Source organism: Juglans microcarpa x Juglans regia, chromosome 8S, assembly GCF_004785595.1.
Source record: "Juglans microcarpa x Juglans regia isolate MS1-56 chromosome 8S, Jm3101_v1.0, whole genome shotgun sequence".
NCBI classification, from domain to species: domain Eukaryota; kingdom Viridiplantae; phylum Streptophyta; class Magnoliopsida; order Fagales; family Juglandaceae; genus Juglans; species Juglans microcarpa x Juglans regia.
In genome coordinates this window covers 14,641,053-14,660,245 of record NC_054609.1, presented here as the reverse complement: position 1 = coordinate 14,660,245, position 19,193 = coordinate 14,641,053, and the positions used below count along the sequence as shown (strand labels likewise).

The 19,193-nt window shown below is 35.1% G+C and overlaps 1 protein-coding gene and 1 long non-coding RNA gene across 2 annotated transcripts; one reads left to right on the top strand and one right to left on the bottom strand.

Annotated features, from left to right (window-relative positions):
- The first annotated feature begins 1,689 nt into the window (after positions 1 to 1,689).
- Positions 1,690 to 8,774, top strand: LOC121244247. The gene is made up of 2 exons (XM_041142264.1): positions 1,690 to 1,966; positions 8,226 to 8,774. Exons 1-2 carry the CDS (start codon positions 1,805 to 1,807, stop codon positions 8,772 to 8,774), a joined length of 711 nt encoding a protein of 236 aa, XP_040998198.1. The 5' UTR covers positions 1,690 to 1,804.
- A 4,488-nt stretch (positions 8,775 to 13,262) lies between these two features.
- LOC121244717 lies at positions 13,263 to 14,300 on the bottom strand. Its single transcript, XR_005936484.1, has 2 exons — positions 13,763 to 14,300; positions 13,263 to 13,634 (listed from the first exon to the last, which is right to left on the bottom strand). It is a non-coding gene; the product is annotated as an uncharacterized LOC121244717 (long non-coding RNA).
- Positions 14,301 to 19,193: the final 4,893 nt, after the last annotated feature.

Below are 19,193 nucleotides of genomic sequence, written 5' to 3'. Positions count from 1 at the left end.
GAGTAGTCATGCATTGAATTACTCTGATTCAAATTGAGCAGATCACCCAATTACTGTCCCACCAAATATCCAAGGGATGTGAGTGCCAAGATGTGCTCAACAATCTCTACCATCAATAATGGGATTTCTCCACAGAAAGTATTCAGGTCATGAGAAGTGGGAACAGTCATTATATGCAGAGAGGGACCATCATTTACAATTAATGTGCCACCAAGCAGCCAAGTTCCAAGGATAAGCGCCAAGATGTGCTCAACAACTTCTGCCATCAATAATGGGATTTCTGTTCAAGACTGATGTATTTAGTACTCCATGACAATTGGTAGAGGTCCACAATCTATGAATTGTCATCCTTCCTTGGCACCAGAGTTTTTTATTAGTATAAATATTATTGCAATTGGCTAAGGATATATTAAGCTAATTTCCCTTGCCCATAAGACTGATCGCAGATGAGATGAGATGAATTGAGATAAAAGTTAAAAGTTGAATAAAATATTGTTAGAATATATTTTTTTAATATTATTTTTGTTTTGGGATTTGAAAAAGTTGAATTGTTTATTATATTTTGTGTGAAGGTTTGAGACAATTGTAATGATTAGATGATACGAGATGAGATGAGATAAAAAATTTTGTGATAGTGAACGAGGCCTAAGAGAACCTAATGGGCAATTTTGCTGTCAAACACATGAATGTTAGAGTTACACTATGAATTGCTTCCATTTTTCTTTGATATGGAAATTTTTATTAAAATTTACTTATGGAACCACATATTCATCTGAATATTATTCTATAACATTTCATTATCTAAACAAATATAGAATTATCAAATCTAAAAAAAAAAATCCTTTGAACATTAATGAATGAAAAGAAGAAAAAATAGATAACTCAAATGGATACGATAAGGAAAATGCTAGCATGTCGTCTGAGTTTGCCCCTCATTTTGATCGCGCATATATTTAATTTAATTTTTAATTTTTTTTATTAAATGATTAAGAAAGTAGCTTTTAATGTATTGATGTATTTTTTTATTTTTTTAAAAATATTTAAATATGTTAAAAGAATATGAAAAGAAAAAGAAGAAAAAAATAAAAATGCAAATTTGTGCAAGGCGGCACGCCCAACGGTCATTACTGGGTGGTAGCCTAGCAGGACTCATACGAGAATGATTGGCAAAACGGTCTGTAAATAGTAATGAAATTGTTTGTGAATAATAATAAAATAGTTTGAGTTATGATGTTTTACATGAAATTTTAAAAAATGAAAGAGAAAAATTTGAATAAAAATATTATAAATTTTAAATATTATTTATATATAGATTGTTAATATTATTTTTATTTTGAAATTTATATTATTGTTAGGAAAAGAAAAAAAAATCCGTTATTAATTAGAACGATTGGCAAAATGACTGAGTAAAACAGTAAAAGTGGAAGAGCCACACACCACCTGCAACTGCACTTTGATGAAATTACCTTTGTTTAGAATGTTTTGTTTTTTCCCCATTGTACTCTCAACGACATGAGTTCCATGAAGAAAATCAAGCGTGCACGGCTTACTTGTTTGTCAAACATCATGAACCCGACAGTAGACCCCATGGACAGGGAACTGCCGTGCAGATCAAGCAAGGCTCGTTGACTAGATAATAATATATAGCATTTAGAAAATATTATTATCGCATGCAGTGATTAGAAAACGACTACGTCGATCTCAAAATGAAATAAGGAGACTTCATGATCCTTTTTCTCTTCGTTCTTATCCTCTTGCACAAAAGGAGTTGAGAGAGAGAGAGAGAGAGAGAGAGAGAGAGAGAATGAAAGAGGAACGATTGGACTATGTGCTGGTACCATTGGGTCTCTTGGTTTTTGGAGTATACCACCTCTGGTTTCTCTTCACTATCCTCCGCTTTCCCAGACGAACCGTTATTGGTCTTAATGCTGAGATTCGCCGCCTATGGGTCTCTTCCATGATGGCTGTTAAGTCTCTCTCTCTCTCTCTCTCTCTCTCTCTCTCTCTCTGTGTTCTTGTTCTTGCAAGTAATTTAATTAGTGGGATGTTGCGGCATGAGAATACCTATATATTGCATGTGTGAATTCAACATATTGTTTGTGGATCGATTGTAAAGGTTTTTGCAAGTGTTTTGGTACAATACTTGTAGCATGCACTAGAAACTATTCAAGATGATTATGGAATATTTGATGACCCAAAAAGATTGTTTGAGAGTGTTACTTGAAAGGTTGTGATCTTAATGCCACTACTCATGTATGTACGCCGGCCAGTTTGGGTCATGCTTTACCTATTTAGATACATGAACGAAATAAAACATGAATACATAAAAAGAAAGTATAATTCTTTTCAAGGAATAACCGTTGGGTATGAAATGAACTAGCTAGGCTCGGCCAACTCCAAAACAATCAACAATAGCGAAGGAAATTAAGACAAAGCAAAAGGAAGTTGATTCAGACAGAAAAAATGTGAAAGCAACATAAATCAGGTAGGAATCAATCACTTCAAAGGAGAAAGAAACCTGGATAAAAAGGGAGGATCTTGATAGATTTTAGGCATATCTCCTCTACGCAAAAAGGCTCCTCAGATATTCGCTCTCCAGAATGAATACATCTTCTTCAACCTCCCACAAAACATAAAAATTTTTCTACTTTATTGAGAGATACATGAGGTCATGAGAGACTATACAAATCATCAAATATAGTAGATTTACCCCCTAACAACCCGTAGACGTAGGTTTTTATACCATACCACTTAAATTTATGTGTCTCTCTCTTGTTTCATATCCTTAATTTAATGTTTATTTCATGGATGAGCATCTGAACGACCCATCGTCGTGGGCTGTTCATTCGTATTATCAAACTCCGACCATACAAGAAAACCAATAACAATTTGGAGCCATCTGTAGATCGATCATCTGGCTCACAAGACCTCCTTTAGAAAAGCAGATAAGTTTATCTCTTACGCCCCTTTCCCTTTCCTCTAGTAATTCTTTTATCAGGGCAGTCATTGTACAAAAAAAAAGGAAGAGAAGAAAGTAATGAAATTTATGCATGGCGTGACCAAGTGTCATGCACATATATGGACGACAAAAGTTGGTGGGTAAACTGCCTGCCAACTGAGCGCTTGCCAGTTGTGGCGTAGGGACATTGGCAATCACGGGTCTGTAGCAAGAGACACCAGAGAGCATTGGTGATGGTTTATGTCGCCAACGGTAGAGCCACGTCACGTTGAAAACTAGAGGGTAAACCACCATTAGTTGCGCTCATGGAGGTGGCCGCAAAGGGATTTTGCAGGTGCAGGGATCGCTGTGAAAGACCCAGAAATTGCTGTTAGCAATTTCTGTCGCCACCATGGCATTCATTACCCCATGGCGAGCTTGTAGCCTGTCATGTTTATTGACCGCCACATCAATGACGAAGCAAGGCTGGCAGGAGTGCAGCCCGCCAACCACAAGGGACTCCCCGTGGCAGGCGAGGAGCACGCCACCCATGGAAAACAATGGGCAAGCACTGAGCATACCAACTAGACAATCATGATCTCGCCACTCCCATGGCAAGTAATGATCTTGCCGTTATTAACTAGACAATCATTTAAATCGTCGTTTGGCTGCCAATAGTGAACATAGAACTAGTCGCCAGGCGAGATCGCATGAGCATTCGTGGTGGGTGAGATCTTACCCACCATACCAAAAGTGGCGGGTAAGGACTCTGCCACTATAAAAATTCAAGAGGGTGAGCATGAAGCTCACACTTGTGCCCTGTGCGTGTGATGAAAAGCAAACTTTTGCTCGCCTGTTGTGGAAGCATGCCACCAATGCCTAGGTGACAAACGATGAAAGGGCACCTAGCCACTACGTCAAATCGCAACACCCCACATAAGAAGCACAATACGTGTCCATTGCACCACGTTGAAGCAGCTCGCACCTAAGCATCCATCGACACCGTGAGGTTAACCACCAACAAGCCACTAGAGACAGAAACCAAGAGGCAACATTGTGAAGCATCACCGAGGATGACGAGCTCGCACCATGTTGGGCTGAGGAGTCTCACAGTGGCAGCATTTTACGATGGTGGATCTGTGTCTAAAGGGTTGGTTATGGCATGAGGAATGGCTCTGTCAATGTGCAAGGTGCTCCTGTTTCTATTAACGAAAATGTTGTATGGTTGCTACGATGATCGTCGGCAGCATCTTTGATCACTCTAGTGGAACAATTGACATGAATCTTATTACCTGGGAGTTTCAGTAGGTGAAAGAATGAGACGAAGAGAGAATGAATAGAGTTCCAAATTAGAAAGGAAAGTGCACTAAAACAACCATGAAGATACGTCCCTCATCAATCTCTATTTGTTTGTGATTGTAGTTTCAAGTGATGTGCACTGCATGTCCATGCACACCACTGTAGGGGCAGGCATGAAACTCGCCCCTGAGAAACTCACAAAGCGAGTAATGGATCTCGCCCCAAGCAAAAGGTGTGGTGAACACTCGGCCTATCCACATCACGAGTGAACGATGATGCTCAAGCAAGATGGGCACTTAGCCTACCTACGCAATAAAGCTTAGGGGAGTAATGATGCTCACCCCAAGCGTCAGGCAAGGTGAGCACCAGCTAGTTCCAAGCAACATTATTCTAAGGCGAGAAATGATGCTTGCCCTGAGAGACAAGAATCGTGAGTGAGCAATGAGGCTCGACCCAAGAACACAAGTGGTGCAAAATCACAACAAAAATCATTCGATGGTGAACAATCTCTACTAAGAAAAAATCACTTAGTGGAGAACAATCTCTGAAAGTAGTGGCTAAATGACCCTGGTTTGCTTCTCGGACCTTACTATTTAAATTTCTTTGTACCAAAAAATTTGGTTTTGGAGGTTTCTCCCACAAAACTCCTCAAAATTTCATAAGAATCCAAATGGATGAATAAGCAGGAACACACTTTGCTCGCTAGCATTGACCAAAAGTAAGTTCAGACAAAAAAGGTAGGAACCAACCTCCTAACCTAGAGAATCAACTGTGGCGGCGCCCTCGAGTGCCATTCGAGCACCTCAGCTCCTTATCTTAGACAGAGCAGAGGTACATGTTGAACAACAACACTCGCCCGGACCCACAACACTTTTCTTGATCAACAGGGGAACTCTTCGAGCAATAAAATTTTCCTAAAGAACAATGCTCTTCCTGAGCTACAAAGCTCTTTTGAGCAACAAAGGTTGGCTTGGAGCACTAGCTAAGGGGTTGCCCTCGAGCCGCACTTGGGCACTTCATCACCCTATTTTCACTAAAATAGATTGCCCTAGAGCACTCACTCAGGCGCACTAGATTTTCATTATTACCAAAGCAAGGCTGCCCTCAAGCCTCACTTGAGCACCTCGAGCCCTCATCACACTCCAACAAAATAGCTCAGGTTTGCAAGTCTCAAACTTGTGATTTGGATTATTTATATAAACCAATTTGGTTTTTGGAGAAAGCTTCTCAGAATAGCTGGCTCTTCTAAAGTCAAGCACTTAGACCTCGCACCATAGAAACACGGTTGAGCATGCCTCCCGCAACAATAGAGCAGTCAAGCAAACCTCCCCCCACTTACAAAGTTGAGTGTTAGCAACTCGCATTCAATCGGGGCTAACACTAGCACCTCAGCAACGTGGTTAAGCAATCCTTCTATTATAGCAGTGCAGTCCAACAATCCTTCTGCCCACTTACAAAGCCGATTGTTAGCAATGTGCACCCGATCAGGGCTAACACTGGCACTTTAGCAGAGAGGTCAAGCAACACTCTCACTACCTCAGCAAGAAATGATAGCAACATGCATGCGATCAAGGCTAACACTCTCGCCATAACCGCCGCTAGTAGGTTATTATTGGGAACGAGCTTCCAGGCTCCTAAATCGCCTCGAGTGGGTTGCCTCTAGAAATGAGTTTACGAGCTCAACAACTGCTTGAAATTGACCTAGGGAGTCGACGGGCCCCCTAACCACTTATGTGTGGGTTACAACAAACAAACTCTAACCTTAATGCCAAAATAACAACACCCACGCAAAATCGTCTCAAGAAGGCACAATGTCCACTTGCGCCCAAAAAAAAAAAAACGATCTCAAATACGAAAATACGTGCCTTCCACGATGTTCGCTAACAATAAACAATCACACATGACCATTAGTGAGCTCGGTTGACGTATATACACTCACACAAACAAGCGTCCTAGAGGCTCATCCTTAGAGGCCCTTACCAGGATGTACATGTCTCCTTGAGGTTCGCCCTCGGAGATCTTCGTTGCATCACATAACAATGAATAGCCAGAAACAAGTTCCCAAAATTTATCTTTCTAAAACTTTCATAGATCATCTCTATTATTATTAACTTGAAGATTCTCAAGGCCTTCTTGTTGGGTAAGTTGACCTTAAGAATCGAGGGCATTTGTTGGATATGAAATAAACTAGGCTCAACCCACTGGAAAAAATTACCACTAGCTAGTGAAGGAAGAGACAAAACAAAGGGAAGTTGATTCAGACAAGAAAAAAGGTGAAAGTGGCATAAAGGAGGTCAGAATCAACTACTTTAAAGAAGAAAATAATGCTCAGTTAAATTAAGGGGAGGATCTCTATAGATTTTAGGCAAATCTCCTTTAGGCATGGAGGCCCATAAGATCCTCTCTCTCTAGAAGGAAGGTGTCTTCTTCACCGTCTCTCAAAATCCAAAACTTTGTCCAGTGTATTGAAAGATATGTGAGGCCGTGAGAGACTGTCTAAAGCATCAAACATAGTAGATTTGCCCCCAACAACCCGTGGACATAAGCTTTTATGCCAAATCACATAAATCTCTGTGTCTCTCTCTTGTTTCATATGCTTTTTTACTTATTATTTCATGAATGAGCATCCAAGCCACCCATCATCATGCGCCATTCATTCGTATTTTCAAACTCTAGCCATACAAAAAAAAAAAAAAAAAAAAAACAAACAACAATACCCATTTGCAATTTGGTATATGCAACTATTAAAGGGAGTAGATCTTTGGGTTTTTTTGAAGTGTGCAATATGATTAAAAAATAATGGCTCTGTTTGGGGATAGAGTTATGTATGTTCGGCTTGAAAACGTAGGAATGGTGCTCATTAGTATTGTTCTTGTGAAACAGAGACCATTTAGAAGAAACTACAGAATATGTCCTAATAAATGATATTGGGTATATAGACAATCAAAGGTAGTGCCTATTAGTTTCATATACTGGTGTTGGAAGCCAATTGCAATTGTTGTAGATAAAGAAGAAACAACATGTAAACTTTACTCCATGCTTGCTGGAATGGGAGCCAATTGGGATTTCCATAGGAGAAAGGAAATAAATAATAAAGGTTGACCAATCTGATGTGAGAGTATCCTTTGCAATAAAAGGAGATTTTATATGAGGCCTTAATGGAACTTCACGGGGCTAAATTAATGTTCAGTTGATTTTACCAACCATAGGTGAATGGAAATCCTAGAATGAAAAAAGAAAATTGATCTTGGATGCTAATCCTAGATGTTAGAAAAGGAATTTATCTTGCATTTCTTAAGATAATTATTAAATTTAGTAATTCATGACAGTTTATGGGCAATTCATAATTCATTGCATCTAATTGAAACAATGATCGAGAATAAAAGGAGATGTGCAGATGATTAATATCATATGCTGAAATTTTTAAGGAGTCATACAGAATCATGAGAAAATGTTCCCTACTTCATGAGTGCAAGCTGTGTGTTCTCTGTTGATGATAAAGATGAATTTACCAGCAATCTACAAGAGGTTTGATAATTATGAGTGCAGGTGTGTTCTTGGATGACTAATTTGCTGTGAAAATCACTTTTGGCTCAGATAAAATTCTTTCAATTTCAATCCAATGATTTAGATATTTCATTCCAATATTACTTTTCTGAAAGCTGACATTAACAAGTGCATAGTATTACAGATAACTTCAACCTACTTAAAAGAAGTATTCTAGATAACTTATGTAAGAATGGATGCTAACATTTAAGTATGAGAAATGATAGTTGCAGTCGTGAGTGCACAAGCGATGCACAGTCATTTTGCAAAAAATAAATAAATACCGGACTCACATGAAAGAAATTAGTTTTTTAATAGTAGACCCTACTCTTTTTTCAATGTGACTATATGGCACTTGGACATTCTATGGCTATATGTAGTATTACTCTTTTAAGTATTAGTCCTTTAGTTTAGAGAAGTAACTCCAATACATTCTTTTCAGGACCCCTTGAAGAATGGTGTTTTGGCAGTTCAAACAATTAGCAACAACATAATGGCATCTACAGTATTAGCAACAGCAGCAATTACTCTAAGTTCACTAATCGGTGTTTTTGTCAGTAGCATATCAGATCCTAGCAACATATCTTCAAAACTGGTTTATGGCAATCAGACTTCCTTGATCTCTTCAATCAAGTACCTTTGCATCTTGCTTTGTTACCTTCTTGCCTTCCTTTTCAATGTGGAATCCATTAGATACTACGCCCATGTAAGCTTATTGTCCACTGTGTCTAATTTAAAAAACAATAGTCAGGCCATTGAGTATGTAGCAAGAAACTTCAATCGAGGAAGCTACTTTTGGTCCCTCGGATTGCGAGCATACTACTTGTCATTCCCTCTCTTCCTCTGGATTTTTGGGCCAATTCCCATGTTTGCTTGTTGTTGCCTAATGTCAGTTCTTCTGTATTTCTTGGACTCTACTACCAGTTTTACACGCCAACTTCATTTGCAGTCAATGAAACAAGATAGTAGCAGCAATGCTGTGGAATTATAAGATGGTTGATCATCCTAAACTCTGTTGAAAACTACCCAATCTTCTTGTAATTAGTAAATGTTTGTTAGAATTGTACGGTTGTAGAATTATTTATGGAGATATATGTCTGTGTGTGTGATTCTTTTGGTTAGAAAATGCATTTTGAAAACTTCAGATCAGGAAATCTTGTTATGTATGCAGGCTTGTAATTTGTATCAACAGTTTGGAACGTCTTTTATTCATGCCTAGAAATTCAATGGTCAAAGCGATACATTTTCATGTCTTAGTGGGAAATAAAACAATAAATTTTCAATGTTCTTTTGCTTTCGGAATTAAAAAGTTTAAACTTCATGTATGAGTCCTTATATATTGCTATGGTTGGTATTGGTTAGGTTTTGTTTTGTTTTTATGTTTATTTTTATTATTTCATTAACAAAATGCCAACTGGATGACATAATTTGATTTGTAAGATTTAAATTTTAAAATTTATTTTCTAAATCAAATTATACCACCTGGATGAAGTACTCTTATTTTTTGAAATAGCAAATCCAATAGTTGATAGATAATGTCATGAGTAATCTAAATATAGTCTCATAGATTCTACAAGCGTTGCCACTATAAGAAAAATGAGCATTTATGACGAATTATTTACGACGAGAATGACTGTTTTTAACAAAAATATATTCATTTTAATAGGAAATAGTAATTTTCGTAAGAAATAACTGGTCACAAATAAACAGTTTTGTTATGCGGCGTTTGTGCACTGCAAATATCATTTCTCTAATGTCATGATATCATCAGAGTAGGATACGAGTGAGACGAAGATATAGTATATAACATTTTTCTAATTGGAAAACCTAATCTTGTTTCATATTAATGCAACGAATGTGGCAACCAATGTATTGGTGGTCGGAATGTTCACTTATATATTGCAATATTGAGGGACCAGTCATATAGGAGTAGTCATGCATTGAATTACTCTGATTCAAATTGAGCAGATCACCCAATTACTGTCCCACCAAATATCCAAGGGATGTGAGTGCCAAGATGTGCTCAACAATCTCTACCATCAATAATGGGATTTCTCCACAGAAAGTATTCAGGTCATGAGAAGTGGGAACAGTCATTATATGCAGAGAGGGACCATCATTTACAATTAATGTGCCACCAAGCAGCCAAGTTCCAAGGATAAGCGCCAAGATGTGCTCAACAACTTCTGCCATCAATAATGGGATTTCTGTTCAAGACTGATGTATTTAGTACTCCATGACAATTGGTAGAGGTCCACAATCTATGAATTGTCATCCTTCCTTGGCACCAGAGTTTTTTATTAGTATAAATATTATTGCAATTGGCTAAGGATATATTAAGCTAATTTCCCTTGCCCATAAGACTGATCGCAGATGAGATGAGATGAGATGAATTGAGATAAAAGTTAAAAGTTGAATAAAATATTGTTAGAATATATTTTTTTAATATTATTTTTGTTTTGGGATTTGAAAAAGTTGAATTGTTTATTATATTTTGTGTGAAGATTTGAGACAATTGTAATGATTAGATGATACGAGATGAGATGAGATAAAAAATTTTGTGATAGTGAACGAGGCCTAAGAGAACCTAATGGGCAATTTTGCTGTCAAACACATGAATGTTAGAGTTACACTATGAATTGCTTCCATTTTTCTTTGATATGGAAATTTTTATTAAAATTTACTTATGGAACCACATATTCATCTGAATATTATTCTATAACATTTCATTATCTAAACAAATATAGAATTATCAAATCCAATAAACTACTCAACTCTGCAGTGGAACCCCAATATCTATATGTCCAACTAGGGCCTGGCCAGGTTATCCATACCATGATGACTTTTGTTCTATTTGTCAAATACTCCCAAAAAGATCATTGATTAAAAGGAAAAGGAAAAAGAAAAAAAAAAAAAAAAAAGGAAAAGAAAGAGGAAAGAATGGTGCATGTACGTACGTAGCAGAGAAAAAAAAAAAAGGAAAAAGTACGCACAACATGGAGGGCCATAGAACATGTCAGCCACCAGCCAAAAAGAGAAAAGTCTATGCAGATATCTTTTCATAAGCGCAGTTCCCCTCTTTCCAAAAAAATCATATGTATGGAACTTTGCTTTGCTCCAATTGATGAGTTCGTGATAATCAGTTGGGTAATTTCTGATCAGAAGTCAAGATCAAAAGTAAATTACCCTCAAACATACATTCCTGCATTAAGAGTGCTTTCTTTGTTTGGCTAGTTTTGGATGAAAGGTTCGTGAGTTTAGCTGCAAGACTGCAATATCCTAGACTAGAATGATCATAGGAGACTTGATTTTTATGGCGTATAATAAATGGAACTAAGATTGATCGCATGCATGCTGATGCCGGACAAAATAGTGATTATTTTGCACGTTAGTTTTAACAGATAATTCACATGAAAGAAGACAAAAAAATCGCCCAAAAATGCAGAGAAACGCTTCTGATGTTTAATTCAAAATTATCAAAATTTAATAACAGTTCCGTCAACCCACAAGTCGGGTTGTAATAGCTGAAAATTGATCGTATTAGAATTTTACCAAAAATAGCAAAATCTCAATAATCATGCCAAAATTAAATACGTAATAAAAGAAGTAATCTGCCAAAAATCTAGCCCAAATTGAGTTTAGAATCACTTCTTAAACAGTAAATGAAATATTACCATAAAGGCAAAAAATAATTAAAAATAAGAATTCAAAGAGTAAAACAGTAGAATGTGGTCTCGAAAATAATGCACCTTGAGCGTAGTTGGGTGCCCACAATGTGCGTGCCGAAAAGAACTTTACGAATTGGGGTCATATGCACGATTCTGATACTCAGCCAAAATTATAGCCAAAATACCGAAACGTGCGCAAAATTACCCCAATTAAGGAAAGATCATGATTTCCTGCCATTTTTGTGCTGATTTGTCACCTCAAAGTATTTCAATACAGTCAATGTACAATTTGACAACTCAGTATCATCTGACTCAAATTCTCCAACATCATAGGCACTCTCTTAAATGGCACTTTCTTCATTTCTTTTCTTCCCCTGGAAAGATGAGGTGGTCACCTTAGCCCAAAGATGTGATTGATTGGAGCATTATGGCCAAATTTGGTGTGTTCTGCTCCCACCAGCCACAGTAAGGAGAATATTTGAACTTCTGCTTCGAGTAGTACTATAGCACGACTTCAAAGTGGAGATATTTTGAGCTCAAACTACCAAATTAAGTTGGTTGAGTTTTTACTCTGATGTGGGAACAGTAGTTGGGTTTTTCATTTGATGACTAACCAGAGGTACACCCTGACCCCATGCAAATAGAATATATATTTTTGGAAAATGCTAATATGTCATTTGAGTTTGCCCCCTCATTTTACTGTTCATATATTTAATTTTTTTTACTTAATAATTAAGAAAGTGATTTTTAATCTATTGGTATTTTTTTTATTTTTTAAAAATATTAAAATATATTAAAAAATGTAAAAAAGAAAAGAAGATAAAAATAAAAAAGAAACTTTGTGCTAGCAGGCATGCCCAACTGTCAAAGCTGGGTGGCACGCTAACACGACTCTATATTTTTTATTACACTATTATTCCTCCCATCACTTTGATTAGGTTAAATTACTGTAGTACTGATTCTTGGAGTTTGATCTGATCCAAGTAAAAAAAATTAAAAAAAAAAGTTCCATAACAATTCTTGTAGTGATACCCATATATCAAATTAATGGTAATTCCATGATCTCAATCATGTTAATTTATTTAGAAAATTATCACTTGATAACCAATCAGAGACGAACAGAGTACGTAAAGTGGCCGGTGGACATATAGGCAAAGTTATGACGAATTTTTCGAACCCTAACAATATTCTTTCTTTGCTAAACATTTTTTTCACCATTCAAGGATTGGGCGCCACATAACCCTAGCAAAGACAATCAAAGATTTTAGTCACCAATTCTAGAAAATTTTAGATAGTTTTTGTTTTTTTGGTTAGTTATGATCAAAGTGGTGCATGTGTGGATTAGGTATAATATATCCAAGCACATTCCATTTATGCATGACCTAGATCATGACCTTAGCTAGCTAGTCAGCTGCATTATGCTAGCTGCAGTTCCTAATGCTTTGATTATATGTGACTCAACATAAATATCTGTGTCATGTGTGTGTGCGTGTGAAGGGCCGTCATGATCTCTCTCTCAAATTCCAAACGGCAAAGGATGCTAATTGAAGATCATCCGGCCTAGTAAGATACTTGCAGTTGGAATTTGACCAGTCAACAGTAAGGAAAAATGAAAATCATGCTTTCCAAAGATGACATATATATAATAGAAGGGAAAGCTTTTCCATGCAACAGGTTATATATATATATTTTTCTGATCTGTCATAAGAAAATGCATAAATATTCCATTTTTATGATCAGGTGGTCCAGCATGTTCTTTTAGCTTTTTATCTACAACAGACCATCATGCATGGGTCAGAAGGAATCAATAATTTCTAGGAACTCAGAAAAAAAATTCTATAAAAGTTAAAAGATCACATAATGATCATGCATCTAGGGTCTACATGCTCGGATTCTCACTCAACAATTTTGGGCTATTTGGCGATTCATGATCAGATTGCCATGTTTTGAATAAAGGTATATATGTAACTTATTCATACATATTAGGCACATGACACTTTCCAGCAAATTTGCAACCTGCAGAATTGTAATTCCAGGTGGATCCTGAATGTGAGGCCTACTTAATTTGGCTGTGTCAGCTAGACCCAAATGTCTTTTTTCTTTGGAGCTTCCTTTCCTTGTGCATTTTCCTTATCTCCCACAAAGCAAGTTGTGCCTTCCCTTTAGGAATCACATCTTAATATCTGAGCACAGAATCTGAATGCTGTCATGCATACTTCATCTTCTTCATTTTTTTTTTTCTTGGGGGTGGGGGGGATTAGTATTAAGAAATGTTAGCCAAATTAGGAATAGACATGATCCCAAATCATACCTATCATCATTGGAAATTACCTTACTGACCATTTCAATAATAGTGCCTAATTCTCTGGCCTCTTCCTTGATTCGAACTGGAAAAATACATAACACTAACATCTATTAGTACAGGTTCGAAAACTGTCATATATAATTGACAAAAAGAATGTTCAAGAGGAAGAAAATAAGATATATAATCAAAGTAATGCTGCAGTTGATTAAAGGAGTGATCAAAGATGGGATCAGTGGGATGAGGGGCTGAATTAAGGTGATGACAGAAGCATAGAGAGCACAAAGGAGTGAGATGCAAAAACCATGCATATTGCGCATATCATCATCTGTGCTCTCTATCTTCTGTCAACAACATCACCACTTGCCTCCTGATCTTAATCCTCCCCTCTTATTAGTCTGAGAGAGAGGGAGTGGGGGGGAGAGAGAGAGAGAGAGAGAGAGAGAGAGAGAGAGAGAGAGAGAGAGAGAGTGGAGGATGGCAATGTAAAGAGTGCCAAAGGCCTCTATTTATAAGAGGAAAAAAAAAGAAAACCATGTCTAGAGAATGGTAAAAGGTGCATGGAAACTGGTCTTCCCAAGTGGGATTTAACAATTAATATAATGACCCGCGGTACATGTCCTATATATCTACTTGTAACAGTTCTTCACGAGATAAAAATCTCCGAAGGACATGCATCCTGCCTTTTTTAACTGCCTATCAACCCTACAAGTACGCTGATCTCCATGTAAATCATGCAGATCATAATTATATGCGAAATTTTTCCGAGCTGCATGTTCCTTTCAGCTTGAATTAAACCTATATAGTTCTTCATGAGGCTTGAACCTAATTCAAAGCGCGCTTCTTAACATGAGATCAAAGAGTAAATATATATGGTTTCGGATATTTCGTAGTACTGGGCAGGCAGCTTGCTGGGTTGAACGATTCAGCAATGCATACCAGTACTGTACTGTAAGATCTGCACACATATATATATATATATATATATTATGATCATCACTGATGATGTTTGTAGCAGCTTTATTTGATTTACCCCATGTGCGTAAGGATTTCAGTAATATTTTTTAAATCATTTGGCATAAGTGATAGCAATATTATTACAATGATCATACAATAAAGCTGATATATATCCACACACACACACAATTGATCACATGCATCTGGTTGACCTTTTCATTTTATGGTGAATTCATGAGACCCACAATACTGAATGCACTGTATCCTGCCAATTAAAGAACCAAAGAAGGAAGTAGCTAGAAGTGGACATGCATGAATTATACTCTCGACTACCGCATGGCTGTAACTATGTCGGGATCAGACATGCTTAAAGTAGCCCTTTACTGCAGTATATAATATAGTCATCCACTGCATGCAACTAAAACCCGACCGCATGATATATGCTTGAATAAGATGCAGATGCAAGCTAGGCATGTTTGCCCTGTCGCCATCAACAAGACTAGTGATCCATGAGTAGGAAGTGACAAGTACTGATACCCCAAGATTGGGACTTTATATACAATTTGTATATTTATATGCTTTTTCTGTAATCATCCTCTAACAAGAGACATTATACATATCTAACATGTCACGAAAGATTAGGCTAAATATCTACATGGTTTCTCTCTCTCTCTCTCTCTCTCTCAGTCAAACAGACTTTCTAGTTTCTTCACGTGTAGAATGGCAACAAAGGTTCTAATACCGGCTTTTTTTAGTGACCAAGGAAGTAACAGAGGTATATACTCAATAAGGGATCGATATAAGATAAGTTCCCCACCTAAAGGAATAACATGGCCACTATAAGATAAGATATGCAGGAAATATCATAATCTAAAAGATCACCCAACTAGCTAGTATATAGTGGCGGATCCAGGAATTCACTTTTGAGGGGCATATTAGTATTGGCATAATTAAGATTATTCTTTATTTTTCATAATATTTATTCTACTATATATATATATAATATAAGGAGTCATACAATTACTTAAACAATTTTAATATAGTTCTCGATATGGGGATATTATGTAATTGCAATGGCCAATGATAGATAAGGGCCGGTTTTCTTTTTCTAACAAAATAATTATATGCATGGTCTACATTAATAATTAATAATGAAATAATTATATAGCATGCTTGGATAATTTGGTACTATTCATAATTCATTTCATTACTATTTACGAATCATCTATTTCATTACTATTTATGGATCCGTAAATAGTAATGAAATAGATTATGAATTGTAATAAAATAATTTGAGTTAAGATATTTTATTGAATTTAGAAAAATAGTGGAGAAAAAGTTGAATAAAAATATTATAACGTTAAAAATTGTTTGAATATAATTTTTTAATATTTTTTGTTTTGAAATTTGAAAAAATTGCATTATTTTTATGTTTTGTTTAAAAGTTTGAAAAAGTTGTAATAATTAAGTAATCATTAGATGAAAAAGTTGAAAATTTGAAATTAAAAATTATTTTATATTTGAATGATATTTGAAAATGACATTATGAGAAGTTTTGAAATGAGGTGAGATGTGCTCAAGTCATCTCACTTCCCAAACATGACCTAAGACCCCGTTTGAGGTTGCTTAAGGGGTCCTAAAAAGTATTTAAATAACCTTAAAAGCTCTTTAACAATAAAATTAGGTTATTTGGATATTACATATTAAAGTATTTTTAGACTCAAATAAGCTAAAATATACGTTTAATGTTTTTCTTTAAATTTACTTTTCTGGATAATGTGGAACATAGTTCTAATTTTAAAAAAGACAATTAATGAAAAATACCCATACAACTTTAACATAATTACAATTTTACCCTTTGGGGTCTTATCACAAGCACGACACTCCAACTTTCAAATGGCATTTTATGTCATTTTTACCTCAAAAAATACTTTTTTATTTTTATTTTTATCTTGTTTCCAAACGAATGTAACATGTTTGGAAGTGCCTTAGACATATGGTTACCAAACGTAGTTTTTCCTCAAACGTAATTTTTAGCTTATTTGAGATTAAAAGTGTTTTAATATACAATACCCAAACAACCTAATTTTTTTTTATTAAAGAGCTTTTAAAACTATTTAAGCATTTTTTAATACTCCTACCGCAACCCCAAACAGGCCCTAAATGACTATTAAAAAGTTATTTATTGTTTGGTAATCATATATTTAAAACACTTTCAAACATATTACATTTGTTTGAAAACAATATAAAAAAAGTACTTTTTGAAGTAGAAATGACATAAAAGGTCATTTCATTTTTAAAAAATTATGACCATATTTTTAATAGAAATAAAATCTTATAATCAAATAACAACAAAAATAATCTAATATCATTTTCAGTAAGTATAACGAAAAATATCTCCTTAATGATGCATAAGTGAAATAGCAATATATTACACACAATATTCATAGGGTAAAGGGCAAAGTTGTAATTATGTGAAATTTATATGAGTATTTTTGCCCATTAACAACCTTATTTAAATTCGAACTATGTTTTGCATTATCAAAAAAGCATGTTTGAATAAAAACATCAAAATGTTGATTTTTCTAAAACGTACTTTTTAAAATTTTCAGATTAAAAAGTGCTATAATATAATTTTATCCTTAAAAGAGTTTTTAGACTATTTAGGCACTTTTTACGACCCCTAATGCAACCTCAAAAAGTCGTAATTGTTGTTGGCGGGGCAAGGTTTGGCAAAACTAACGTTGTAGACCAAAACTCGAGCAAGATGGCGACAATGGGAATTGAGGATAATAGTAAAGAGATGTTGTCCAAAAAGATGTCGCTCAAATAACAATGACGAACAAACAAGTGGTGGGAGAAGAAGACAACTCTTGATGGTATGATAAAGAGCCTTGAAAGGCGTAACATGAGTGTGTGTGGATGTTGAAGTGAGTTGAGTTGAGTTGAGTTATGATGATAAAATATTGTTAAAATATTATTTTTTTAATATTATTATTATTTTAAAATTTGAAAAAGTTGAATTGTTTATTATATTTTGTATTGAGATTTGAAAAAGTTGTAATGATGAGTTGAGATGAGTTTGGTAACCAAACGCATCCGAAATGTAGGCGAGGAACACCATTCAAATTATTAAATGAACAAAATATAAAACATGAAATATCAGTACCATCCAATAAAAATTATTTTTTTCTCAAAAGGTTAAAGGTTGATTTTATTTCAAAATAGAGAATTACTGTAGTTATAAAGAAATTTCATAAAAATAAATTCACTAATTGACGTGATCACTTGATATGTTACGTCAGATTATAATTTTTTTTTTTTTTTTTTATAAAATAAATCTAATGACGTATCATATGAAAATATGTAAATTTGTGAGTTTGCTTTCATTAGATTTTTTGTGGTTGTAACACTTATCTTCAAAATGATAGTTCTCAATGCATTTTTTTATTCATGATTTTGATGCTATTAACTCCAAGCATAGAATATTAATTCACAGTTATGAAAAACACTTAAAAAAAATAAGAAATTGAAAAGACATGCATGCCATGGGAGAATACCAAGGCAAGATAATTTTTTAAATTCATTGTTATGGAAAGAGAGGCTTGGATCTTTCTAATCATATTTAGTTTATGGATTTCTGCTAAATATATATCTTGTAATACTTCCAGAATATATTTTGTAAATATCCCAAATCATGGTAAATTATTGACCATTTGTGATGACTTTATGAGATTGATTTCGGCTCTCCAGTGTAAATTCCACTATGTATATAAATATATACATACATACATACATATATATATATATTAACACACTCTAAAGGAAAAATAGAATTATTACGAGTTAAGACCACCATTGTCCATTGACTCAATATATATATATAGGCAAAAATAGCATATGGCTGAAGCGTAGAATTTTTTTTACTATTAACTAGCATTAAGTATTTGCACTAAGAAGATCACATGTCCATGAGTATCCAACTACTGTTTGCACTTTGTTAATATTTATGCTTAACTCTACTAAAAGTTGTGCTCACATAATTCTCTTCTGTAGTGGGTGTGTTGAATCTTCCCTTCTTCTTTGACTAATGCATATCTTTAGAAAAAAGAAATTAGATTCTTGTCCTTCTACACAATGTGAGATACGCAAACATTAGTATTGGCACATCCTTGAAAATAACTTTAGAAGATTATAACAAAAGTTAGCCACTGCTCTTAACTTCACCTTTTGTTACATTAATACAATAAACGACGTCATTCTGCTTGTGTAGTTGACCTTATGTTAACACCTATTATCTCTGTTTTGGTTGGACATTTTCTACAATACAGCATACATTAACCACTCTTGAATCATAATTTTTTTCTTCTGGGGGAGAGGTTATTGTTAGATTAAGTAGGTGTTGTTAGAGTATAAAGTGTTTTAACAAAGCTGTCAAAAAACTAATATCTCTAAGTATAACTAACATGCCTCAAAAAATAAG

Bases quoted from the DNA above. Each gene is read 5' to 3' on its own strand.
- LOC121244247 (XM_041142264.1), top strand. From the start codon at position 1,805: ATGAAAGAGGAACGATTGGACTATGTGCTGGTACCATTGGGTCTCTTG. The intron at 1,967-8,225 runs GTTAAGTCTCTC...CATTCTTTTCAG, and splicing joins GGGTCTCTTCCATGATGGCT to GACCCCTTGAAGAATGGTGT.